Raw genomic sequence first — 26,620 nt, 5'->3', positions numbered from 1 at the left:
TGAGTGTCTTAATGTAGTTAGGATGTGTGTTAATATATAGGGGGTAGGGGTTGCTGATTGTAGTAGTGTGTATGTGTTTAGGATAGTGGGGTGTTGTGGTGTGAGGTGGGTAGTGGAATTGGGGTAGTGGGGTTGAAAGGTGAAGTGGGGTAGTGTGGGTAGTTTAGGTTATTATTTTTTTTTAGCTGAAATATATATATATATATATATATATATATCATAATAATAAAAAATATTAATTAATTATTTTGAATTAATAAAATATAAGAAAAGTCAAATAGCTAGTCTAAAAATATAATTAAGAAACACTTGCTTATTGATTAAATCTAAATTAAATGAAAACATATTTTTTTGTTATTTTCAAATCTTTTAAAATAAACTTACTAAAATAAGATAAAAGTCAAAAATATTCAATTTATATTTTAAAAATATTTAAGCTCTAAAAAGGTGTAAAATTTTAGTTCGGTAAAAAATTATGTGTCTACATGAATATTTCTTGAAAAAAAAAACCTCTCATTACAACTTGCACAAATACTATTAGGGGTTGTTTGGTACAAAAATGCATAATGCAGGGATTACTAATGCATGGATTAGTAATACAGAGATTAGTTTTTATCAAGCGTTTGGTTTATGTTTTCCATTTAATCTTATGTTTGGTTTAAAATTCTAGAAAAAAATTCTTTCCTATTATACCCTTGAGTTATTATGAAATTTTATATTTCATTTAATTTGTCAAATTAAATACTAAAATATATTAAAAATATTATTATTAAATTTTGAGATGTGATATGTCACCATAGAGATCCTTGATATCACGGTATATTAAACTTAAACTTAACATAGATTTAAGGCTACTTAAATTGTTCCAATACACAAAGCTTATTTTTTTAAAAAATAGTTCAAGTGGTCAATCGACGAACTACATTTTAAAAAAATCCGAAAAAACCAACTCAATATAACAAATCAAACATGGAGAAAAAAATATTAATTTGTGAAATCATCAAATTATATGGAATGAATTTGGAGAATTTAAAAGAATATTTATAAATATTCTCATATAAATAAAAAAGAGCATTAAATTACAGAAAATAAAATTAGGAAAAAAGATTTGGGAATAATTTAGTCATTTAGGAGTCTTATTCAAGGATTGTTAAACCTTGAATTAGTTATCCCTCTCTTTTTCTAGAAATAAAATAAGGCCTTGTACGAGATATAACTAATCCATTAATTAGGTTATATAAAGTAACCAAACAATATTTTTATTGGATTAAATTTTAATCCATAGACTATTTTGATTAATACCTCCAACCAAACGGGTCCTAGAAGCGCAGCTGGAAACTGAAACAGTCCGTCTTCCCTGTCATAAATAATTCTCTCTCCATTAATAAGATCATAACCTACAGAGACAATAAACGTGCACCAGAGCGTTTATGAAATTACAACTACTCACATGCAGGAAGAAGAATATTTCTCTCCTAGCTTTAGCAGCTACTCTTCAAATAGAGTGGCGGAGATTGCCGGAAAAATCTCCGATGAAATTAAACGTGATTCTGAGGTGGTAGAAGAGAACGTTGACGGTGCCGATGAAGAAGAGGATTTTGAATTCTCTTTGGTATGTGAAAATCCAGAGGATTCGGTCGGCGTATTCCCCTTCGACCGTCAAATCCAGCCTATTTACCCCGTTTTCAACCGCGATCTGTTACTAAATGACGTTTCTTATGACGTAGATCGCGAAGGTCTTAACGGTGAATCGTCGGAAAACCTCAATAGTTCAGTTCAAGTTTCGTTAAAGGATTTATTCTTAGAAGAACGGGAACCGCTGTCGTCATCATCCTCCGAGGTCGATGAGTTGGAGAGTGTACCTCCGGGAACGTATTGTGTATGGAAGCCGAATATAACCGAGCCTTCACCGAGCAGATGTAAGAAGAGTAATTCAACGGGATCGGCGTTTAAGAGGTGGAATATTCGAGATTTGATGCGCCGGAGCAACAGTGACGGTAAGGACAGTTTTGTATTTCTGACACCGGAAAAAGGATTGAAAAATGAAACGTCCAAAGCAAAGGACTCAGCAGAGGCGTCTAAAGTTGCCGGAAAATTGAAGGCAAAGGGCAACAGTAGCAGCGGTAACAAGGCATCTTCGATGACGGACGTTTATTTACGGAACCAAGCGGCAAAGGAAATGGATAAGAATAGGCGGAAATCATATTTACCATACCGGCGAGATCTGGTAGGTTTTTTCGCAAATGCCAGCAATATTGGTAGAACTTTTCCTCCTTTTTAGCAAGCTTCCGTTTTTTAGTAAATTAATTAAGTGTTTGTAAATATCTTAAATGAAGAACATGTGCGACGATTCCTGAATAATTTAGTTGTTATGGCTTGATTTGTTTTGATGCTGATTATTCATACGGATGATGATTGGCGATGAATTTTCTCAAAAATGTCTTTTATAAGGCTTGTTTAGTGTGCTTATGAATAAATTGAGAGGAGAGGAGAACTTTCTAGCTTAGGACCTAAAGTGCGCTACGCTCCACTTCATTCCTACCTGCCATCATATTATTTGTATTTTGTTGTCTAACATATTCTTTATGAAAACTTTAATTAGAAGTATATTTTAGTAAGTTATTTTTTTTTAAATTACTATACTATTTTAGATAGCGGAATGAGTAATAAATGTAGTAACTACAACTAGAAAAAGCTTTTTCCAAAGAAGTGTTTTGGCGTAAATAAATAGGCATATAGATTGTTGTTGGTTGCATTTAAGTTGCTTGGTGAGAGTTGGGGACTCGAGGAGAGATCGTGGGGGACTTTATTGTATAATCACGAATAGTCAAAAACCGCGCCAAAAAAAAACCACACTATTCATTATCATTATTTAATAATCATGACTCATTTTCTAACCTTAATTATCAATTCCAAAACTGAAACACAGCTTTTATTAGTGTTTCATTTGGTATGACTTATGAGGTATTTTCTTCGTCCCAATTTATGTGGCTTACTTCTCTTGAGTTTTCGGCTAAAATCATCCCTGAAGTATGACTTAAACTTAGAGTACATCCTTGTGTTATGTAAGTGAACAAAAAACATCCTTGAACTATCCAAAAAGTTGCAAGATTCATCCTTCTGACTATTTTTTTTAAGAAACTCATGCTACCAACAAAAAATATGTCAAGTCGAATAAATATATATACACATGATTAAGCTAGTCAAGTTAAGTGATTTTTATTTTTTTTAGAAATTGAGGGTTTAAATCATATTCAGACAAAATATATTGAAATTCTAAATATTCTTTGTAAAAATATGGCCAAATACTACTTCAATTTCAAAATTTTCGAAAACAATAATTATTTTTTAATTTTTATAACTAAATGCCTATGTAATTTCACTAAATTTCCAGCATTTATGTACATTGTATAAAATGCGAATTGCATTGTATATATAGTACATACGCCCTAAATATTTTATTAAAAAAACCTCTAAATAGTTGGACGTAATATTTTTAAAATGATTGTTTTTTACATAATCTTTCTAATCATCGGAACCTACTGTACAAATATTTTAAAACTTATGTATTGTTGCAAGTCAATTTACTTGATGACGCAAAAAACATATGAACTAACAACACACAAAATTTAAATTCCAATAATGAAAGATTCATTTCCTATCCTTATCCTTATTCTCTTTAGGTAACTTTGATCTACTCGTCGTGGCAAGACATGACCAAATTAAATTTTTTTTTATTGGTTCAACCAGTTTCTTAACAAAAATAGATTGAAGGATGATTCTTGTTATTTTTTAGATAGTATAAAGATATTTTTGCTCACTTAGATAATATAAGGATGTACATTAGATTTGAGTCATAGTTAAGGGATGATTTTAGCCAATAACTCTACTTTTCTTTTTAGTAAGTTTAAAAAAGAATGATACATTTTTATATTAAGTAATAATTTAACTATAAAATGTTTATTTTACCCTTAATGAAATGATTTACGGCCACACAAATTTCTATTATTCATTTTGGACCACAAGTTTTAAAAGTCTTCATTTTTTTTTAAACTCTGTGTCGAGTCAAACTACCTCACATAAAATAGGACGGAGGGAGTATAAGATATGACAATTTCAGCAATAAAATAGAGGACTATTTTATTCTGAGTTCGATTGGAGATATTAGGTAGTGTTGAAATTATTTATTCAACTATTTAGACCTTAATAATAGGGTAAGTTATTCCATATATATGATGAAATAACTTATTCTGAAATAATGAATCTCAGGATAACTTATTCCCAATGATCCCCAGAGGCTAAAGCCAGTTCTCTGGCTGGTTGTTTGGCAATGGAAATTAGCTTGCTCGATTTATTGACTGAAGAAAAATAAAGTTTCCTAAAATTTGAGTATCAAAACAGGACATTGTATGCTAATAAGAACAAGTCACTAGCTAAGAGCAAAATATTATTTTTCTAGTTTAAAGGAGTTTTCAAACACAACTACTGTACGCCGTTCTTTTTAAATTAATGGAGTAATCGAATAAATGAGATAATACATGAATTATTTATTAGTGAAATGCACATGAGCCTTCTAATCGTATTTTACCTGGACATGCGATGTGAAATTAAATGATATGAAGGTAAAGTTTGTATGCACATGTAATTTAGATTTTTTAAAGTTGAAAACTATCAAAATTTCTTCAATTCTTACCTAATCTTACCAAACGAACAAATCATAATTCATAAACAAGCTATCAGAGTTGATGTTCTAAGACACGGTACTGATAAATCACATGACTCCATGATTCTCTCATACATAAATGTTTACGATTACAAATTTTCAAAAACAAATAATTCTATAAAAACAACTATTCAAATACACCTATAATATAATGAGTCTTATTTAACAAGATTTAAATTTATGGATCAGTTTTACATTCAAAAAGTGAAATTATAATTTGGAATTTCTAATCATAGTATTATTTTTTTTTTTTTGGAGATTTCAAATTATATGACCAAATATATATTAATTTAAATATAATTAAAAATTATAGTTTCATATCGCAAATTTAATAGCTCCAGAACTTTCACTTTACCTGTTGTGGCTTGTGGGATTCGATTCACATTACGTCATACTTTATCTTTTCCGGCTTCCTTGACCTACCCCATTTAATAGGGTGGGGGTGGGGGGTGGGGTGGGGGGGAGGTAATCGCCTGAATAGTTTATCTTCCACTTGTTGCTTGCTTCACTCCTCTCTCCACAACTTAATTACTATTACATAAATAATTATGCACGTTCTAGCTAACCAAAAATAGTTAGCTACAACACCAACATAAATTAATCTATTTCCAACTATATAAAAAGAAAAAAAAATCATATATAATTGAATCTAGAGGTTAAATGGGGAATTGAGCTGAATTTGGAGAGGAGAGAAGGTTTTCAAACGAACCTAGTTATTAATTAATAAACGAATTATTAATCTGTTCAAAAGTTACTTAAACTAAAATAAATCAAAAAAGAGGTCATAACTCAATTTATCTAATTCTTACTAAATTTCAATTTTTTTTAAAAATAATTTATAATTTTTCCCTTTATTATGGCACACTAGACATAAATTAATTGCTAAAGAGCAAAAAAGAAAAAAAAACTCAGCAAATCCCATAGAAGAATTACAAGATGACAAGATAATGATGTATAGAAGGTGAATTGTAGTAATGTATCTAATAAAAAGAGGAGAGAAATTAAAGGTGGGATAGTAGTAGTAGTGTTAAAGTAATAGTCATATTGACAAGTAGTGAAGGAAAGTAAGTCCTTCACATGCTGCTTTCATTAATTAGTCAAAAGATCCATGAAATCTGCCATATCCTTTGGGTTGTGCAATCTACTTAGACCACCTCCTGCCTAAAATTATCTTTTTCTACTGTCATTTGCCTTTAAGTAACTGAAAATGATTGTTTTGCATACTAAATTATGGTAGTAAATGTAAGATTTTACCTGAATTTGATATTTATATCAGTCTAATATAAGTGAATTATTGAGGCGTGAGTGTGATATATTCCTTAAGAAAGATATTTAAGGACATAAAAGGATGGTTTTTCAATATTTTCCTTCACAATCAATGTAATTAATCTTCTAGAAAATGAAAACCACTTTAAAAAAACCTCTTCTAGAAAATGAAACCACTTTAAAAAAAACCTCATTTAAAAAAGGAAAATTTTGGGAAAATAATAATAACAATATACTCTTGAACTTTGAAAAATTCCCTTATTTTAACCATAAAAGAGTCTCAAAACTTCACTTATAATGCACTGAAGAGAGTAATAATTAATTACTTACACATCCCACATTTATCACTAAATAAGTAATTAATTAATATGTATTGTCATGTTAATAAATGATTTAACCATGATATATGAATTATTATAGTTTGATGTAAAACCTAGATGCGATAAAGTCTTAGCAATCACTAAAGGTAAGAAGTTTAATGTGGTAAAAGTCTTTTTCCTCTCACTTGAATAGAAGAATGAAGGGAGGAAGTCAATTGCCCCTTCTCCCGCTAACCAATAGGGAAATCCTTACACAAGCCCAAAAAAAGGCATGGATCTAATTCATACATCGTGTATATGTTTTGTATATTTGAATTTACACACATGATTAAATTGGGCTGACGGGCCAAAATATATGATAGAAGCCTTTGAATATTATTGACGGGCCATATATGTGCAGCTTGAGATAGGCTCGACTCAGGGGCCCAAAATTTATTACATATTTTATAGAGTATATAATTAGTATAATTTATAAATAAAAAGAGTACTATTATAATTATAAGCACACTATTATAAATTCCTTTTGGTCTCCTCGATTTATTCAAGTCGAAGCAATTGAATGTCTAACGATAAATTGTACATGCTAGTTGTAGCAGAAATGTAAATGAATTCGCGGTATTGAATTTTGACCCATCTATTTATTTTCCAATTTTAAACCTGTATGAATTGAGCTAATTTAAAGGTCTAACAAGCAGTTGAATTAGTTTCAAGTTTTTAGGTAGTTAAGTGAAATATGATAGATTATGCCTGCACATGTAAATAATTTTACTGACGCCTCTGTTTGTTAATTAACAGAATTATTTATTCCACACTATAAATACAGATATGAGAAAGCGACTTAAAGGTAGAACATTTTTGTCCTTTGCAAAATTCATTCCACTTGTAATATATGGCAACAGTATGACAACATTCTTTCAGCTTCTCTTCAGTCAAATTCTTTTCCATTTCGAGTTATGAAAGGTTGCTTAACTATATATAACAATTAGAATTTCAACGATATATATAACTTAAACTCGTAACTACGATAGAAAAGAAGGGGTGGGGTCCTCTGGTATAGGGTTTGATGTGTAATTTGACAATCTGACCTATGTGCAATTATGTGCCTAATATGTCGAAACGATGAGTAGTGATATAGACATTCTCAAATTGCCTAAAGAGGTTTGAGGAACATTTGCATGGACTTAAAGGGGCCAAAAAATCCAGAATTTTCATTCTACCATCCATTGCCTAAATTAAATGAAACATGCATCATTCTCTCTACCCTTTCCCAATTTTGTGGATTCCTTAAGACTATGGCCTCAGACATCCCTCAGAAAGCATAGGTCAATGAGTCTTGCAATCTGCTAGGCTTTCATTTTGGTAGGTGTATTATTATTATAGTATATATTTTCAACAAAATATACATGATTGAAACAATGTGAAAAATTCAAATCGAGAAGCATCAGGTGAGGGTCATTTGGGAAAGTTGGGGCAATCAGAAGGATATAGTTTCTTTTTCATTTCCACAGACCACAGTAGTTGGTAAAAACTATAGCAACTTACAATTCAATTGATTCGGAAACATACACCACAACGATTGGGTAGGGAGTAAGATCATGCCAAAAATCATGTTCTGCGCTCTATACTGAGAGAGTGTAATTGGGTTTTACTCTATATAGGTGCTTTCTTCGTAATTGTGTATGTTTTGGTGGACAAAATTTCTTAGGAGATAACAAGTATGTGATGTAATAGTTGAAACTCACACAAATTAGCCAAAGTTCTAAATCATCTAAAAGGATCAGCAGGGAGCTTGTGGGAGACAAACAGGTATATAAATCAATTTACAAGCCAACAAAGGGCAATGGGGACTATCAACATTATCCTAATGCAAAGGTGAGAAATATCATATCTTTATTCTAAATAAACTGACACTCATTTGCAATATATGGGTAATCTAATTAGTAAAGTTGATGCTTGTGCAACAAATTCTTTTTGCTAGTCACTATTTTATACACTCAATAGGAGTATCGCTTAAATTAGCCAACCACATTTTTATGCCGCCCTCCCCCCCTTTTTTTTACGGTAGATATGAACTGATAACTTTTAAAAAATAATTGAGTAACTCGTTGGATACATTGAATGAGTAAATAATTTTACAATGCCGACGAAAAATATTTTTTAATTCAAAACTCATTTATATTCTCCACATAAGGAGAATTAGGCCATACTGTAGCAGAAACACATATGGTCCATAGTGATAATAACTAAAAAGTTCGACCACCAACTTGATAATTGAAGGAGATAAAAATTGAAAGAATGTGAAGCAAATGTTGAAGTACAACCACAAGTAGCATTAGATTGAAGATAGGACCTTATCTATTCTCATCCACTACCTTTTCCGTTTATCTTTCATTTACCATCCTCCATTCATTTTTTTTTCTTCTTCCGCACGTAGATTTTTCGTTTGAATTTGAGGTAGTCATATATTTTTGTTTTTAATATTGACACATGTCACTTCACCACTTCTAATCGTGACATGTGGCAAGCATTGATCGGATAAGGGATATTTGGTAATTTGTTCAAAGAAATTAATGTTAAGCTAATTGAAGGAATTCAAAAAAATTGCTTTGGATATTGTATTCACAAATAGGTACATAATATCATCTTCCATGCATACACGTATTTAGAGATTTAATCCCTCTAATATAATTGTGTAACGTTTATTCCAAATTAATCCTTGGATATATTGGAAGGGATACAATGAAAAAGGATCAACAACTTTTGAGTAAGTAGGAGATCGAGGTCGATCGGGAAGGATGCAAGTCTGGTGTATCAGTATAGTTATCGTACCCATGGCAAACGTTGGGTACATAGATAGCACAGTGCGAAGCGGATAATTGCTTTGCTACGAGGAGTAATTTCGTTCTGACTTCCAAATTAGTAAATACTGCAAATGTGCAATTACAAGAGAATATTCTGACTCTAAATCTGATGAATTTGGAACTAAATTGAGATAATGGCCATAATTGTTACTCTGGCGAGGCGAATGGTCATTACATATGCATGTCCAAATTATGAAAATGACCACACGACAACTAAATAAAAGAAAGAGTGCAAATGTAGGTGGGAATATAATTTGTACTGCCCTACAGAAAGAATAACATTGCCCATTATTCAACGGTGAAGTCAGAATTTTTACTCAATCGATTCAAATATAAGAAGTAAAACACACAACGAAGAAGTCAAAGAAAATTCAACGACATCTACTGCATATACATAAAAAAAAAAAAAGATTTTAATTTTCTGAAAAAAGACAGTACCCTTCTTCCTGGCCCATTATCCTATTTCTTTCCTTCACATCCCTTGATTTATTTTTTCTAAAGAAAAATAAATTAGCTTCTTGAAATGTAAGGTTCTTGGCCTCTTAGCCATATGATTTTAAGGCAAAAGTAAGATGCAACATTGAATCTCCAACGTACAAACCTCATCTACAATGGATTGAAGCTCTCATTTGCTTAGCCATCACTTTCAACATTGTCTATTGAATTGGTTATATGTAAGAGTCCTAAGCAACAATAATCAAGGACCCATCCACTAGCTATACTATTACTAGTGAGTAACAAAGTAGTATAAAGGGCAAGCAAAAGCTAAAGGAAGCTCATTGAGAAATGTCAACTGCTTCCATTAACAATTGCCTTACTATCTCCCCTGCTCAAGCTTCCCTTAAGAAACCTACTCGTCCCGTTGCCTTCGCAAGGCTTGGCAACTCTTCTTCTCCTTCTATTCCAAGTCTCATCAGAAACGAGCCCGTCTTTGCTGCTCCTACTCCCATCATCAACCCCATTGTGGTACGAATTTAACTTATATAAGTGTATTTTAACCTATTATAACAAGTTATTTACATTTGACGTTACCTTTTTTTTTTTTTTTTTGTTTTATCGTATTTGTAACGACTTATGTGTCCATGCATGCTAATTCACGTGAAAATTCTATATTGGCATGGTTCTAAACTTTAGTTTCTAGCTACTCTAAATAATTAGTGTTGTTATTTTTGGCCATGAATCTCCTGAAGTTAGGTGAATTGATGTCGCTCTTAATTGTACACGTCTATTGCGTATACTCCATGATATAAACCATATTCTTTCCGGCCTAAAAAAAGTGTTACTTATTTTAATTTGTTTCACACTCATTAAAAAAATGATAATTTACTCAGTTACTCTTATTTATTACTCCGATATTTCTTGAGAATTGAGCACTAATTTTTTAATATAAGAGTATAGTTGGAAAAAAACATACTAATTTTTAATTTGAAATTCTAAGATGACACTTATTTTGAGGAGGAGGAAATAACATATTAAACTTGAAAATGAACCAAAATAGAGGTGGCAATTATGTATAGGTTCTGGCAAAATGAAAATTAAATACGTAGGGTCGTTTGTGAATTCTGTGGATAATGTTTTCGCTTTCCATTTTAATTTTAAAAAAAAATTATTACTTTTTAGACAAATTCAATAATCCAATGGGTATCCTCGTATGTGCCCATCCTAAAAGTGATAACTACCAGTCTACCATAAGTTTGTAGGATGGTATCTATTTATTACGTTGTGTTTGTCTTAATTTCTAGTTTTGGTATCCACCTGAATCGAAGATAACCGACCTTCTTAATACTCCATTGTATTAATTATTTCACGTCTTCTTTTGACATCTCCATCACTTTATAATGTGGTTACTACTTGCTATAACCAAACTTACTTGCATTTTATTTCAACTTAAAAGCGAAAGTGAAATTTCTCCTAATAACTAGTCTAATTTTTTTAAAAAATATATGGTCAACAGATATTTAAAGATAAATTTTTAAAATCTATGGTCAAACATTAACTTATATATTATATATACGTCTTCCAAAATGCTAATGAGAATTAGAACTTGCAGAGAGAAGAAATGGCAAAAGAATCCTATGATCAGGCCATTGCTGCACTGGAGAAACTCCTCAGGTTGTACTCTCTCTACGACTCTACCCTCTAAATCACAATACTTCTTTTTTCTTGATCAACTGGGCCCCAAAAAATATGCATACATTAGATACGTACACAAAAAAATGTTTAAATTTGCAAAACTTCCGAACATGTTAATAGGTTTCAATTCTCCAGATAAAAGTGTTTAGTGCGATGTGCTCAAATCACAAGTCTTTTTTTCTACCTGAAATATCGCTTCAATAATAATAATAATGGTCTAAATTATTTTATGCAATTACAGCGAGAAAGCAGAACTTGGACCAGTTGCTGCAGCAAGAGTTGACCAGATTACTGCTGAATTGAAATCAGCAGATGGAAGCAAGGCCTTCGACCCTGTTGAGCACATGAAAGCTGGCTTTATTCATTTCAAGACTGAGAAATATGAGTAAGCAAATTCATCACTTTCTTCAAATTAAAATTTCTGCATATTTGATGTTATAACATTAGTGTCTGATAATTTTTCTTCTTTTCTATTAATGTACCAACAGTACAAACCCAGCCTTATACGGTGAACTAGCAAAGGGCCAGAGCCCTAAGGTACAAATTCCTTGTTAATTTGTTATCTAATTTTATTGTACGCCTTGATTCGTACGGTTTCTGATGCCCATAATATGTAACAGTTCATGGTTTTCGCGTGCTCTGACTCACGAGTGTGCCCATCCCATGTCCTCAACTTCCAACCCGGTGAGGCATTCATGGTTCGTAACATCGCCAACATGGTCCCTGCTTATGACAAGGTCAGTAACAAATCAATCAATTATGCTTTAATCCAAAGTATATACGAGTCGATAATTTGGCTTTGGAATTGAATTTTTAAAAATAAAGATGGGATTGAATTTGAACAGGAGAGATACTCTGGAGTGGGAGCAGCCATTGAGTACGCTGTTCTTCATCTTAAGGTGGAGAACATCGTTGTCATTGGCCACAGTGCTTGTGGAGGTATCAAAGGTCTCATGTCTCTACCTGAAGATGGTAGTGAATCAACGTACGTCACTCTTTAACCATTTCTACAATTATATATTCATTCAAAACACTTATCGTTAATAGATTATTGATTAATAATCGATATCTAATAATGCAGTGCCTTTATTGAGGATTGGGTGAAAATTGGTTTACCTGCCAAGGCCAAGGTTCTCGCCGATCACGGAGATAAAGACTTTCCACATCAATGCACAGCTTGTGAGAAGGTAAAATTCAAATTTAACTTTTCGAATATCAATTAGAGTAATTAAACAGCAGCATTTTATAATTTGACGATGATGAAAAATGTTGCAGGAAGCTGTGAACGTTTCACTTGGAAATCTGCTTACGTATCCATTCGTGAGAGAAGGATTGGTGAAGAAAACATTGGCATTGAAGGGAGGTCACTATGATTTCGTGAAGGGAGGATTTGAGCTGTGGGGACTTGAGTTCGGTCTTTCTCCTGCTCTTTCCGTATGAACTTAATTCAATTACCATTTGGCCCTCACAATTTCCTTCCTTTTTTTTCGCCTGACACTACTTTTGCTTTGCTTATGTAATTCCTTCGCAAAATCAACTGTGTATGTTGTTTGTATGTATTATGTATGTATCAATCAAATATGGAAGAGGCACTCGTTTTTATATTTCTGAAATAAATAAAATGGAGAGTACTTTTGGTTTGAAAAGTTGTAGCAAGGTATAAATACGTTTGTGGTGGGCTTTGGTAGGTAAAAGATGTGGCCAGTATACTGCACTGGAAGCTCATGTAGAGACAAAGAGATCGTCCAGCAACAAGAGGATTCCCAGATTTAATCTGTTATCTGAACCAATTCTTGCTCATGTAGACCAAAAATTGGCCATAATAATAATCTACGAACACTCCTTTCGCCTACAATTATACAAGTTTTTTTTCACTCTAGTTTAACTTCCATGATGCTTCCATCATTTATTAGTATCAGAAAACAATCCATCACAAAGCGGAAAATGTGTCTTTGTTTGCAAACAAAAGTTAATCTTTCACTCTTAACCAGATATTTTGGATTGACTCTAAAATAAAGAAGTTCGAATTTGATGAGGCTAATGGATTTTTAAAAGATTATGCAAATTATAATTTTAACATACAAATATGATTTTTATGTTTGTTATATGTGAAAGTTGCTCTTTTTAAAAATGCCAAGAAAAGACGAAAAGAAGGATTTGAAGTAAACTTCACAAAAATATGTAGTCTAGTAAATGAAAGAGCTGGCATCGGTCGACGCTACTAAAACAAGCCATAGCACCAAAAATAAACAAGGAGTTTAATCTCTCTTTGGTACTGCGTCATCATGGCATATTAATGACAGTTCTGATATGAAGTCGTAGAGCCTGTTTGAATGGACTTATAAGCATTTTGGCTTAAAATAAGTGTTTGAATGTTTATTTTAACCTAAAAACACAAAAAATAAGTCAATTCAAACAGACTTTTACATTATCTGAGATATTCAAAATGATTCATGACTACAACCTTCAGTTGTATGAATTGCTGAAAAAGTACAAATGATCAAAATGTCAAATGGGCTATGACATCTGCACTAGTGTTTTGTTGCCCTGTAAATTTAACGTCAATAATAATATAAATTGACTATCCATATATTTAAAATAAAAATTGAAAAATGCAATGTAAAAAGTAGTTGGATTTGGAAATTTCTAGGAAAAGAAGACAAATAGCCAAATCGGCTCTGTTTTTTAACTGTCGACCGGCCGTACTTTTTTATTAACCAAAGATAGCCGAAAAACTTTTACATCCATTCGTTACTTGGCTCCACTTAAGGCTAAAGACAGAGAAGATTAGAAATGCATTTTGGGGAATCTAAAATTTATAAAATAGGTCCAATTAGCTAGTAATTTTAATAATTAAGATATACTAAGATTATTTTGAATTTTTCACTAATATGAGCCGCTCTATTTTTTTATTTTTTTTTGGAACCCTAGGATAATCCGCAGTCGCTATAATCTCTGTCACAGTCTCTGCCCTTCGGGTGAGCACTTTGTGTGCACTAGGTAAACCCCCCACTATTGTAATAGCCTGCAAATCACACAGGGGATGTAAACCGCACTAGGCAAGCCCTATGCGACAGACTCGACTCAGAAGGCATTGAAGGGGGATCGATTTCGGGTCATCCGTGTGGATAACCACCCTCCAAATCAACTGAGCCATCCCGAAGGACCTCTAATTTAATTTTATTCATTATTCTTCATGTTATAATTTCCATTGGGTCACGACCACAAGGCAAAATGGGCTTAGACGCTCTAGTAGTCCATTTTTAGGGCTGCTATTCAAAACATAAGCCACATTTGCAACTGTATTTAAAATATAGTCAACACTTAAAAAGAGTAGCAAGACCTATTTCTGCAAACTTTAAGATAGTAACATAGAAGTTTAGTTCTTGCAATTCAAACATCAAGCCACTGTCCTAAATATACACCACGTGCATATTTGTTTACTGATTTACCGTAAAGATAAGGTAAGAGCCGCATACATTTTGACGTTTGCCGTCCTTAGGATTATACTGAATATGTTGTTATTGTTCACCACGCAAACATTATTCAAACCAGAAAATAATATCATACAACAATTATCATTCGCTACATGGATAAAATGATTTTGAGAACTCGGATGGATATTCAATTAATTCATAATGGCATTGATGAGTCTTTTCTCAAAAGAAAATGGTATATATAAGTCAAACTTTTAATGGAAGACATAAATAAGTTTTTTTTAAAAAAAAATTGATGACATATTTGAATCTTTTTTCTTATAAATAAATTTCTGAACGTGTATGTAATTTTTTATATGTTAAATAGTCTTAGTAAAAATTATAGAATGTATTTTAAACTGCAAAATGCCAAAAATTAGAATGTGCTCATGCTATCTAGATTGTGCCATTGTGGACAGACCAGTGTAGAAGGGTTCCATGGGCCTGACTTTGTTGCAACGGATTGAAACAAATCATAGTCAGACCTGATTCGTTGATTAAAGAGAGGGGCCATTAAGGTGCAGCGTTACTCCTGTGGTGTAGCATACACATGAGCAATAGTCACGTTGAGAACGTAGATCACACAATATTAGAAAGAGCACCCGAACCGAAGAACCAACTAAATTGGGTCTCTGCTCTGCTCTAAACAAGTCAGCTCTCGGCAGCTGTCTTCTTAACAATGGCTGCACCTTCACACTCCTTAGCTTCTTCTGCTTGCTTCTCCACAACTCCGACGCGGAAAATTTCCGGCTCAGATCGATTTCAACTTGCTAAGTCTATACTCTGCCGGAAAATACCTGGTTTTGCCGGCAGTGTGGTCTGTGCTCGGCGTATTTGCTCTAACTATGCCTCTTCCGATGACCAGTCCAACTACAGGAAGAATCTTATGGATAGTATTTTTGTGGCATGCACTTCCGTTGCCTTGTCTTTTTCTCTCTATATAGCAGACGTTGACCCTGCCTCGGCTTTTGTAGTCACTTCACCCAGGAAATTGCAGACTGATGAACTTGCTACTGTTCGCCTCTTCCAGGAGAATACACCTTCCGTTGTGTATATTACTAATCTTGCTTCCAGGTGATCTAACAATGAGGATGATTTTTTTTCTTATATGTTGATTCACGAGCATTTAAGTTTGTAGATATAGTGCTTGATGAAAGTCTGCTAGATGTATTTCCTGTTATTGTAATTGACATCCACCTTTGATTTTCCGGTTTGGTTAATTTGGATTCCGTCTGTGATATTATAGGCAGGATATGTTTACATTGGATGTATTTGAGGTGCCTCAAGGGTCTGGGTCAGGCTTCGTCTGGGATAAAAATGGAAATATTGTTACTAATTATCATGTGATTCGAGGTGCTTCTGATCTCAGGTGAGTTAATTGGCAACTGGCAACACATTTTCTGTTTAAAACAAGTTTCTATTTCATTTTTGTATCTGCCTAAATGGTTTCAGGTGTCAAGTTCCTTGACACAGTCGTTATGTTATTTCAATATGCTATCTGATTGCTCTTATACTAGCATAATTCTAAAACTTTGATTGTCTTAACTAAGGGAGAATTAGGAAACCTGCAATTTTTTTCATGATATGAATTTCGTTGGATTGGTACGTCTCTTTGTTGCTTAATTTTCGTTTTACGCTCTAATTGCTAGTACTAATATAGTCTTAGTCTTGCTCAGAGTGACTCTTGCTGATCAAACTACTTATGATGCAAAAGTTGTTGGATTTGACCAAGATAAAGATGTTGCTGTATTGCATATCGATGCACCAAAAGACAAGTTGCGACCTATACCAATTGGCGTATCTGCAGACTTGCTCGTTGGTCAAAAAGTATTTGCTATTGGAAATCCAGTATGTGACGAAATACAAACCTGCTAGAGAATTCTATTCATGTAATAATAGTACTTTTATCTGGTCTGTTGTCCCTTCTCTAAACCTAGTTTGACCCATTTTATATTCAGCTTTCGCTTTAGAGGAAAACAATTGTCTTGCAGGCGTTCACGAGCATTACAACAATTAGAAAGTATAACTTTGCATATAGAATGCTAGTGCATTTTTGTTATCAATAAAATTTGTGCAAGTAAGAAAAAAACCAACTGATAGCGAGTACAACTTAGTTCAGTCTTCTGTTTCAAATGTTTGCTCGTTAGCTCACCTTCTTCTCCAGCTAAAGAATCAGTATCTGAAAGTTGGCTATTACTTCTGAACATTTATCAGCCTGCTAATATTTATAACTGTTTCTTTTCACATGAGTTTAAAGCATAACGATTCCCCCCCTACAGTGCTCCAACTTCTGCCAAAATGTGTCACTGACTTACACTTAAATCAAAGTACTTGTTAAGGGCCCTAGAACAATTCTTGACTTACACATTGGAAATCTCTTGTTGCAATGAGTACATGTTTATTGTATTTAGGTACCGCCACCACTTCACACCTCTTTTTCCTCTTTATTCATATAAATTTACTATAAACATGAATATTTTACTTCTCTTTTATGTTTCATCTGGAAACACATGATGACTGATCTTTAATGTAAATATCTTTGCAGTTTGGACTTGATCATACACTCACCACTGGTGTTATCAGGTATTTAGACATTTCATTTATGGTGCACAGGGTCCTAATGTTCAGATATTCCAGTGAAATGGTGCTAATTATGTTGAGTGAAGATAAGAGATAAAATAAATGAATCCTGCCACTCAAAGTTGTGGTAAAAGGCTTGTGCCATCAATGACTAACGAAGTGAAGGAAGTAGACGAGAGGAAATCAAATAAAATGACGTTATCTTCTTTCCTTTGTTTAAAACGGAGATGAAGTAGAGAATTTTGTCTAATCTTTTCCATTATTTCAACTGAAAGACCAGCCTTGTGATGTTGATGTGGTTGTCACTGTTGAGTGCCTTGCACCTATAAAATCCTAGAAGCAAACATAAATATTAACCATATCTCATGGTAAATGGATACATATGCATAAGCAAGCTGTGTTGGATATGGATTAACTTAACGCTATGGATCATACATATTCTTTAATATCACTGATTAATTTATATGTTTCTAGTGGCCTTAGGAGAGAAATCAATTCTGCAGCTACTGGCCGCCCAATCCAAGATGTTATTCAGACAGATGCAGCAATCAATCCTGGTAACAGTGGAGGGCCACTTCTAGATAGTTCTGGAAATCTTATTGGAATAAATACTGCTATATATTCTCCTTCCGGTGCATCATCAGGTGTTGGATTTTCAATTCCAGTTGATACTGTAAGTTACTGTTTGTCTTTCAGAATTTTATTATTTGCAATGCTAAATGAAACTTTTAGGTTCAACATACTTCCCCATATAAAACAAACTGATTTATTTCACCCTGCGGTTCAGAAAGTAGCCCTTGCTTCTACTAAGAGGTGGTAGTCTCTCCCCTGAAGATTTTGATTTTTACCTATTCAGGTCAGTGGCATTGTTGATCAATTGGTGCAGTTTGGGAAAGTCACAAGGCCAATTTTGGGCATAAAGTTTGCACCTGATCAGTCCGTTGAGCAACTGGGAGTCACTGGAGTACTTGTCCTAGATGCTCCTCCAAATGGTCCTGCAGGCAAAGCAGTATGTTATTTCCTGTAGCTTTTCCCTTGACATTCCTTAGCAGTTTCTCCTTCCTTTTATACACTACAATCATCAGCAGTTTCCACCAGTTATTTCACTCAACCTATTTTCTTTCATGTAATTGTTTATACAAGCCAGTTTAAATTTGTGACTAACATGATGAGAAGCCGAATATGAGATGTTAAATCTTGTACATGCAGGGTCTTCTACCTACTAAACGTGATTCCTACGGAAGACTTATTTTAGGTGATATAATCACATCTATAAATGGAAAGAAGGTCTCTAATGGCACCGACTTGTACAGAATTCTTGATCAATGCAAAGTTGGAGATAAGGTAATTCATACATCTATTACGAAATTTTGCATCTTTATTGTTGGCTTAGAATTCATATGGAGTACAGAGCATTTCTCAAGCATACGCCAACTCACAACGCTTTTAGATAAACATTATATTTGGAATTGCACCTTTGCTTGCATAGAACTTTATTAGTTGATCTTCCTTTTTATTTCTGCAACTTTATTTAAGTGATCTTTAAGAATATGAATAGTTAGTATTTGACCTTGATATTGACAGTAGTAAGGTTTTCTCTATAATTTCCTATGAATCCTGCTAAATATTTTGTTTTCCAGAAGTTTGTTTACGTGCACCTACTTTTTCATTAACATTTCCATATTTCCATTAGCTTTTCTCCTTCCAGTATTTGTGAGATAATTGGAAAGTATTCAGTGTGGGAAGGTAGTGAAACGTGGAACTACATTTGTGGGAATTGTAGTAAGCTAAGCTTACGGCTGATGTTATGAACAGGTAATTGTGGAAGTGCTGCGTGGGGATCAGAAAGAGAAGATCCCTGTACTTCTGGAACCAAAGCCTGAAGAATCGTAGTTCCTCAAGTGGATAAGAGTATGTGTTGATATGCATTTCTTGGCGAACAAGCCCATATTATTAGTTCATCAATTGTTGAATGGTTGTGTATATACAAAAACTACACTTAAAACTAGGGTGCAAGCAATATAGTTGGGAGTCTTAACACTGCTGCCTAAATATTTCTAAAGTATTAGATATCCTCAAATTGTATAATGTTGGGTAAGATGGGTGTCCACATAAGTAGGGATGACAGAACTACATCAATCTGGTGAAATTCCCAATCCTAAATCAGATGAAAATGACGAACTAGAAAATTATTTGGTTAAACTGTAAGCATGAACTGATTTGCCTTGCAAGTTCCTTAAAACTTAAACAGCTAGATGTGACAACAAAAGGATAGCAAAAGTCCAGCATATTCTATTTACATTCAAGATACAGAAAGACCAAATTGATAAAGAAACATTAACTACTCTGACAATGAAATTTGAAAATTTTAGTCCAACACTATTATATTTACATTCAAGACATGACAAGAGCAAATTGATTAAGAAACTTTATCTATTTTGACAATGAAAATTGAAAACTCAAGTCTACCATTATTCTATTAGCATTCAAGTTACACCAAGAACCACCCAAGGTATTAGTGGAATGGATAGTATTCCTCCACCCTTAATCAGAGGTCCTAAGCCCTGAATACAGATTAGTTGGGGTCGTCAGGGAGCTGAACACATTGATACAGAAAGAACAAATTGATAAAGAAATGACTGACAAAGAACTTGAGAATTTTAGTGTACCATTATATTAACATTCAAGATATACAAAGAACAAATTGATAGTGAGACTTAATCGACTCTGACAATGAAAATGAAAACTTTACACATTCATTTCTAGTACAAACCGTATACCACAAGCAGGAGGATCTCAATTCCTCATTGCCCAAGTAAGACAATTTTATTTTCCTAGTTTGTCTTATCCAAATGTACAAAAAAATAATGCCCCAACATGACAACGAAGACCTTATTCGTTTATCTTTCTAGTATATCAATCTCTTGATCCTTGAGGAAAATATGAGACATGTTACCAAGAAGTGTTTCCAGGGATCTTGATTTCCTGCTCCTCACTCTCCCTGATTCTCTTAATAACTCAGTTAATCTCCTCTTCTCATCATCCACATCAGGATTTGCTGTCCCAAGTTTCTCCTCCCTCATTCCAACGACGAATTCTAAGATTTCAATTGCATCATCCGTCCTGCAAACACAATTAATGACGATTATATTGTTATAACGAAGAAAAAGCAAACGTAATATATAATAGTAATATGACAATCAAAGACAGCAATTACCTGCCCATTGCATCATAAGTTCCAGCAAGATTGCTGTATATTCCTAATGTATCTGCGTGATACGGTCCACATTCAGTCTCTAAAATTATCCTTGCTTCTTCAAATAAGTCTGCAGCTTCGTTAATTGCATAAAGTTGCACACAGGCAAGTCCCATTTGGTTTAAAGTAATACCAAAAATTGCAGACTTCTTCTCTCCAATTTCCCTGAATTTCGATACTGCAGTTTTCAGGGAATCGTACGAGTCCATATACTCCCCCAGAATATAGTACAGGACCCCAATCTGGGCTTCAATTCCTGCAATAGTGCTCTGTTGTCCTGGTGCATTTCCATACACTTTTATGGCCTTCTGAAGCAACTTGAGCGCCTGATCAGGTTCGTTCATTGACTCATAGATCACAGATACATCGACAAGACCACTTGCAATCTCTTCCGGATGGCTTCCAGGGACGGCCTTAGTATAAATCCGAAGTGCATTTTCACAGTAAGATTTGGATTCCCTGAATTTTCCAATCTTATTGTACAAATCAGCCAAACGTACATAGACCGATGCAACTGAGGGATGGTTCTCTCCTTTGGTAGACTTGAACATAGTAAGAGCTTTTTGGTAAGCACATATAGCTTCATCATACCGTGCCATAGATAAATATGCATCGCCAATGTTGCAGTCAATGGACGCTACTTCAGCTTCCTGGCCACTAGCTGCCATGGCCATGCCTGCTAAAACATAATGCTCAAGAGCAGCCTCGTAGTCTCCCTTCGAATCGTAGATAAGCCCCAAGAGTCTCCTGTCAGCAGCTTCTTCAGGAGAGGCTGATGAATTATTCTCCCTATGAATGTCAAGTGCCAGTTGACAAAGCTTCTCAGCCTCATCAAATTGCATAGCTTGAACATGTGCTTCAGCCACATACCTACAAGTCTCGCCAAATCTCGTGTCTTTCTCTCCAAGAACTTGCCTTTGAATTTCCAGGCCAGCAGTGTAGCACAGTATCGAATTCTCTAACTGCCCGAGCATTGCATATGTATCACCTAACTGCATGCACCCTGCAAATTTTGCGAGTGCATGATTTTGTCCCACATCCAAGTCAGGAATTTCAATTGATCGCTCCAACAGCGGAATTGCCTCGTTGTACTTCCCTAATCGACAATTTAACGCTGCTACAACGTGCAAACTCATAACAAACTCTAAACTGCTCTTTCCCTTTGAAGAACTCTCAAACGATTTCATGGCTCGAAGGGCTAGTTCAAGAGCCTTTTGAACATTTTCTCCGGCCGTCGAAATCATATCCCTGGCTTGTTTAAGTAAATAGGGTCCTAAATACCCCGCCTTAGATGAATCCTCATTTGCATTCGAATTCTTCTCATTCTTCATGGACATAGTTGCATTGAGCTTTTTCAAATTCCCAAATCTTTTGGGAGAAGGCTTTTCATTAAAAGACTTACTCCTTGATCTTGGTGGCTTGTTAGATATTGGAGAATCAGTTTGCAAAGGAGAAAACTTCTTTCCCTTTGCCGACCAAACAGAGTTGGGACTTGCAGGATATGTTTTAATTTTTCCCAACTTCTCATCATTGTGTACTTTGTCATGCTCAGAAAGCCCCTTCTTACTATCCAATTCACCAAAACCTACCCCTGCAAGGTACCTTAACTCAGAGTCAATTCTCGATTCCTCACCATACGATAGAAAGCTCCTTCTCGAAGGTGAATAGTCGGAGCTCTGCATTTCATACACATTATTGTATAGTTGCTCAATTGAAGTATCAACACCTCCATTTATATCCAGATCAATCGACCCAGTTTCGCGACTATGTGTACTCAACGGACTCCTCGGAGACCCTTGATCGAAAATTTCTCTGTGAGGTATAAAATGGCCATTAGGTTCTTTGTGATTTCCATCAACAATTGATCCATCCATGGCAAATTCAGGCATTGAATCTCTGTTTCTTCTACAGACAAAAGGGAAAATAAATAATATATTTTCCTTCAAAGTAACAGAAATCCTACATAATCATAAATAATTAACTTTACAAGCAATAAATCACAAAGCAACCTTTGACTCTAAAAGATTAAACCGCACACGAAGCATTAAATAATATTTCAAAGTGCAATATTCAAATAGGGAATTCAATTTATAACTCTGCCTTTACTTGTTAATTACTCCTTTCCCCTGTTTCAAACGTAAGAATGTTCAAACGCATTTCGAGATCATATCCGCATTCCTTCAATATACTCTTCATAAATTAATTATATTTGATCATAAAAGGTAAACAAACATAAAATTTCGATGTCTACAACCGCAATGAAACAGAAGAATAAAGAACTAAAAAAAATCGTGTACCTCGAATTCCCTTAATCTTTGTGAGGAAAATGCAGAGAAAAACTTGACAGATGAAGAATAAGAATGTCACTGTTATATATGGAATTAACGTGTTTATGAGTTATATAAAATTTATTGGTCGATGATGATGGTGGTTACAGAACAAGGAAAGGAAGTAGGTACAGAAGAATTTGAGAAATTTTGATAATGAGGATTAAGATAGAATGCTTGAGATTGAAAATGGAAGAAAAATAAATAAAAGGGGGGGTTACAGAGGTTGGAACGTAGAAGCATGAAGATGACTTATCATCTGCCAAAACTTTCCCCCTTCAACCGCCCAATTCCCCTTTCTTATTTACGCCCTTTTCTTCTCTCTCTCTCTCTCTCTCTCTCTTATGTATCCCTTCTTCTTATTTTTGGGGATTTTTTAAAAATATTTTCCACCTTATGCTTCGCTGTGACTTTGTCATACATGGCGCCATTAACGGTTTTTCAACGCCATCGATTTCATGCACACACACATATACACACAATAGACGGATAGTGCCAAAGATATTTATACAATCAGTTAATTTCTACGATTTAATAATATTATAAAGAATTATTACACAATTAAATTATATTATGTCTATTTTATTTTTAACATTAGTGATCTCACATTTGAAGAGACTTAATTTGTATATATCCTTTGACGGACGATAATATGGTAAGAATTCTTATTATATACATTAAGCTACACTAATATATCTTAAGTTCATATATTATGTACATAAAATATAACTTAAATAATGACTGTGTGAAATATTTTACATTGAAGGTATATTTATTTAGATAACAAATACGAAAGTACTAAAATTATCTTGTGTATAAAATGAGAATTATTGCCCACAAGTTAATCACATGGAGCAAATATTGAAGGGAAGTTCATTACACAGCCTGTCACGTGTCACCTTCAATGGTAACGTATTATGTGGCATCAGATAAGTGGTCCCCTTAAGTCTACGATGGAAATAGGGACTAATTCCGCGATAATCAATATTTTCTGATATGGCGGCTTGTTCTGTTTCCCTGTTATGTTTTTAATTTTCGAAGAATTTATGAATTTATTTCGAACAAAACAAACTTTTGAATGAGAAAAGTGATTTTTGGAGAAGAAAGAAAAATAACAACTCTTTTAAAGGAATTTATATGACGATTCGCGAAACCCATCATTATATTCGTTAATAGTTTTTGAAAAACAGTTTTTGTTATTTCCGTACTCATTTTTCCAATATAAGTTGCGAGAAGAATTTTACTTCCTCTGTCCAATAATAATTGTTCTCTATACTAATTTTTATTGTTTAACAATACTTGTTCATTTTATGAAATTAATGGATAATAATTTACCCTTATCATTAATTATAGTCATTTCCTTATTAGTTACTGTATTACATTTTTCAAGATATTGTATTTTTTATATTCAAAGAGTGATAATATAAAATTATCCATCTATTTATAGTTTTTTATCGGTATGGACACCTACTTGAGAGTAATTACTTGGACACATTTGCATGGCACTTTCTTCTTTGTTTTCTCTTTTCTATTTTTTTAAAAATTTGTTGGGCAGATTTTAGTAAGGATTGGATTTTACCATTGTGTGGACAATGATATGACCAACGTTACATTGTTTAAAGACAGTTCGATTGGATATTGATTTTTAGATTCTTTTATCTAGTAGAAAAAGAGATAAACTACTATTTTTTCTTTTAAAAAATCTAAAATTTAATAAATAAATATTTTTTCTTTCGTTTTTATTAACTTTCTCAGCTTTTATCAATATTTCCATAAGACAAATATAGTTTTTTTTTGTGTATCATTTTATTTTAATTAGAGATCACATGCCATATCTTGTAGTTTCAACTTACACATGCGTCAAAATGTACCTAGGAAGTCAAATCTGCACCTTGATTTATACTCCTATAAACTTTTAAATAATTAACTTTATTTTATAATGTCTCGTTCTCTAAAAAGAGCTGGCAATTCCCATATTTTTAATTTTATTTTTACTTCCAAGCAACTAATTCACAAAACTTGAGATAAATTATTAAATTAATATGAACATCAAATGTGGATAAATTTTAATTTCAAGTAGTCAACCAAATCAGAAAAATCAGTGTAGCCATAAGGACGGCTAGACAGTCATGTACCGACCAAAAGGGTCTTCAATAAAATGTTGACTATATCAAAAACTTGTTAGTTCAATGAATGATAAATTTTTATTATTTTTTTCCTCTTAAAATTGATTCTATTTTCTTAGGGTTAAAGAAAAAAAATCTTGATATATGGTCACGGAATATCTTATAAAAGGGACCATCTTTTTTCTTTTTAAGTCTTTATCTACCTGAAATTGAGGAAATGATTGAAAAATTAGACCAATTTTCTTTGTATTTTCCAGCTTCCAGAATTAATTAATATCATAGATTAAACAGAAATGACAAAAGTAGTTCGGTGGAATATCATTAGTCCCACGGACGCCTTTGAAAAATAATAATATTTGGTCCTCACAAACTATCGACGTCATTGGACAAATTTAATCATTAAACTAAAAACTATTGGTAAAATATTATCTACATCAAATATTCTTTTTATAACTCTATTTAATTTTTGTTTTGTATAATCAGACCATATTTTGATGGTATAACCTCTTGCTGGGTGGGTCGTGAGGCTTATGGACCTACACTTACTATTCCAAATACAAAGCACACGACTAAACTTTCGTCCTTGTTATACATATAATATACCCTTGAATATTAATTTAAGTTGAATAATTGTACATGACAAAACTCTATCTTAAAAAAAACATGAAAAATAATATATGAACGAACCATATTTTTTTGTCGATTGTCTCATTTGGAATAGTTGTTTGATAAATTATCAATCTTTTTATTTTTCTTGTAAGGACTTTTTAATTTTTTTTAAAAAAACAGTCTAGATATTATTGTTTAGCAATTTGAAAATTTTATCAAAAATATTACATCACAGTCTCACATTATGTAAGCATGTATAAATATATTTGTTAGATAATAGTCAAATATTTTGTGATTTATATATATAGAAAATTGAGCAATATATAAACAAACATTTGATTGATTTGAGTCTACATTCGTCAAAAGAGTAGTTTTTCCCAACTATATGCACAACCTACATATGATCGCCAGTTCAATTCTGTTTTTTGTTTGAATTTGTTTGATTTATTTTTTATTTTAGTCTATTTAAAAAAATGACTTGTCCCTTTTTAGTAACTTTTTTATTTCGATTTTTCACATGTCATTTTTAAGACCACACAATTAAAAAGTATTTTGATACATTTAATTAGGGCGGCTTATTGAGCAGATTGGACGGCGATTTGACCTATCAGATATCGATTCTTAAATTTACTACTCCACTTGTCAACTAATATATATCGGACGGTTATCGAACGGTGTACCGGCTAACCTTAATCACTTTTTCTCCATGAACTCATCTTTAAAAAAACTTCTTTTCACCATTAATACAATTAAATTATAAAATTCTTCTATATTACAAAATATATATTGATTAATAGTAATATAATAATTAATACAACAAAAAAGTAAATAGATTTTCAAGTTTTCAACTTCACGACTATAGGATTAACAATATGTAATTACATATTATGAAAAAAATATTTAATGAGGCTAATATATTCAATTTAAAAGTGTAAATATGGTA

At 33.1% G+C, this 26,620-nt stretch overlaps 4 protein-coding genes across 5 annotated transcripts; 3 read left to right on the top strand and 1 right to left on the bottom strand.

Moving 5' to 3' along the window:
* Positions 1–1,329: 1,329 nt before the first annotated feature.
* LOC125849265 (uncharacterized) lies at positions 1,330–2,359 on the top strand. Its single transcript, XM_049529315.1, has one exon. The coding sequence runs from the start codon at positions 1,451–1,453 to the stop codon at positions 2,279–2,281; it is 831 nt and encodes a 276-aa protein (XP_049385272.1). The 5' UTR covers positions 1,330–1,450; the 3' UTR covers positions 2,282–2,359.
* A 7,334-nt stretch (positions 2,360–9,693) lies between these two features.
* LOC125847819 (carbonic anhydrase, chloroplastic) lies at positions 9,694–13,182 on the top strand. The gene is made up of 9 exons (XM_049527523.1): positions 9,694–10,136; positions 11,221–11,282; positions 11,545–11,688; positions 11,792–11,840; positions 11,924–12,040; positions 12,149–12,288; positions 12,385–12,490; positions 12,579–12,737; positions 12,992–13,182. Exons 1-9 carry the CDS (start codon positions 9,957–9,959, stop codon positions 13,031–13,033), a joined length of 999 nt encoding a protein of 332 aa, XP_049383480.1. The 5' UTR covers positions 9,694–9,956; the 3' UTR covers positions 13,034–13,182.
* A 2,220-nt stretch (positions 13,183–15,402) lies between these two features.
* On the top strand, positions 15,403–19,411 carry LOC125847815 (protease Do-like 1, chloroplastic). The gene is made up of 8 exons (XM_049527519.1): positions 15,403–15,853; positions 16,026–16,148; positions 16,456–16,627; positions 17,325–17,362; positions 17,834–18,032; positions 18,216–18,368; positions 18,569–18,703; positions 19,175–19,411. Exons 1-8 carry the CDS (start codon positions 15,459–15,461, stop codon positions 19,250–19,252), a joined length of 1,293 nt encoding a protein of 430 aa, XP_049383476.1. The 5' UTR covers positions 15,403–15,458; the 3' UTR covers positions 19,253–19,411.
* Positions 19,412–20,010: 599 nt separating this feature from the next.
* LOC125847810 (protein KINESIN LIGHT CHAIN-RELATED 2-like) lies at positions 20,011–23,219 on the bottom strand. 2 transcript variants are annotated; one of them, XM_049527513.1, is made up of 3 exons: positions 22,913–23,219; positions 20,577–22,517; positions 20,011–20,482 (listed from the first exon to the last, which is right to left on the bottom strand). In XM_049527513.1, exons 2-3 carry the CDS (start codon positions 22,502–22,504, stop codon positions 20,260–20,262), a joined length of 2,151 nt encoding a protein of 716 aa, XP_049383470.1. In that variant the 5' UTR covers positions 22,505–22,517; positions 22,913–23,219; the 3' UTR covers positions 20,011–20,259. The 2 variants fall into 2 exon arrangements, with proteins under 2 accessions (XP_049383470.1, XP_049383469.1); XM_049527512.1 differs by having other exon boundaries at positions 20,577–22,520; positions 22,913–23,207.
* Between the last annotated feature and the right edge of the window lie 3,401 nt (positions 23,220–26,620).

This window comes from Solanum stenotomum, chromosome 12 (genome assembly GCF_019186545.1).
Source record: "Solanum stenotomum isolate F172 chromosome 12, ASM1918654v1, whole genome shotgun sequence".
NCBI lineage: Eukaryota > Viridiplantae > Streptophyta > Magnoliopsida > Solanales > Solanaceae > Solanum > Solanum stenotomum.
Note: the sequence above shows the minus strand (reverse complement) of the source record. Positions and strands in the feature narration are given on the sequence as shown.

Excerpts from the sequence above, each read along its gene's own strand:
- LOC125847819 (XM_049527523.1), top strand. The coding sequence starts at position 9,957 with ATGTCAACTGCTTCCATTAACAATTGCCTTACTATCTCCCCTGCTCAA. Across the intron at positions 11,283-11,544 it reads GCACTGGAGAAACTCCTCAG|CGAGAAAGCAGAACTTGGAC; the intron begins GTTGTACTCTCT and ends ATGCAATTACAG. Across the intron at positions 12,491-12,578 it reads AATGCACAGCTTGTGAGAAG|GAAGCTGTGAACGTTTCACT; the intron begins GTAAAATTCAAA and ends AAAATGTTGCAG.
- LOC125847815 (XM_049527519.1), top strand. The coding sequence starts at position 15,459 with ATGGCTGCACCTTCACACTCCTTAGCTTCTTCTGCTTGCTTCTCCACA. Across the intron at positions 16,149-16,455 it reads CGAGGTGCTTCTGATCTCAG|AGTGACTCTTGCTGATCAAA; the intron begins GTGAGTTAATTG and ends AGTCTTGCTCAG. Across the intron at positions 17,363-17,833 it reads CTCACCACTGGTGTTATCAG|TGGCCTTAGGAGAGAAATCA; the intron begins GTATTTAGACAT and ends ATATGTTTCTAG.
- LOC125847810 (XM_049527513.1), bottom strand. The coding sequence starts at position 22,504 with ATGCCTGAATTTGCCATGGATGGATCAATTGTTGATGGAAATCACAAA. Across the intron at positions 20,483-20,576 it reads ACTTATGATGCAATGGGCAG|GACGGATGATGCAATTGAAA; the intron begins GTAATTGCTGTC and ends TTGTGTTTGCAG.
- LOC125849265 (XM_049529315.1), top strand. The coding sequence starts at position 1,451 with ATGCAGGAAGAAGAATATTTCTCTCCTAGCTTTAGCAGCTACTCTTCA.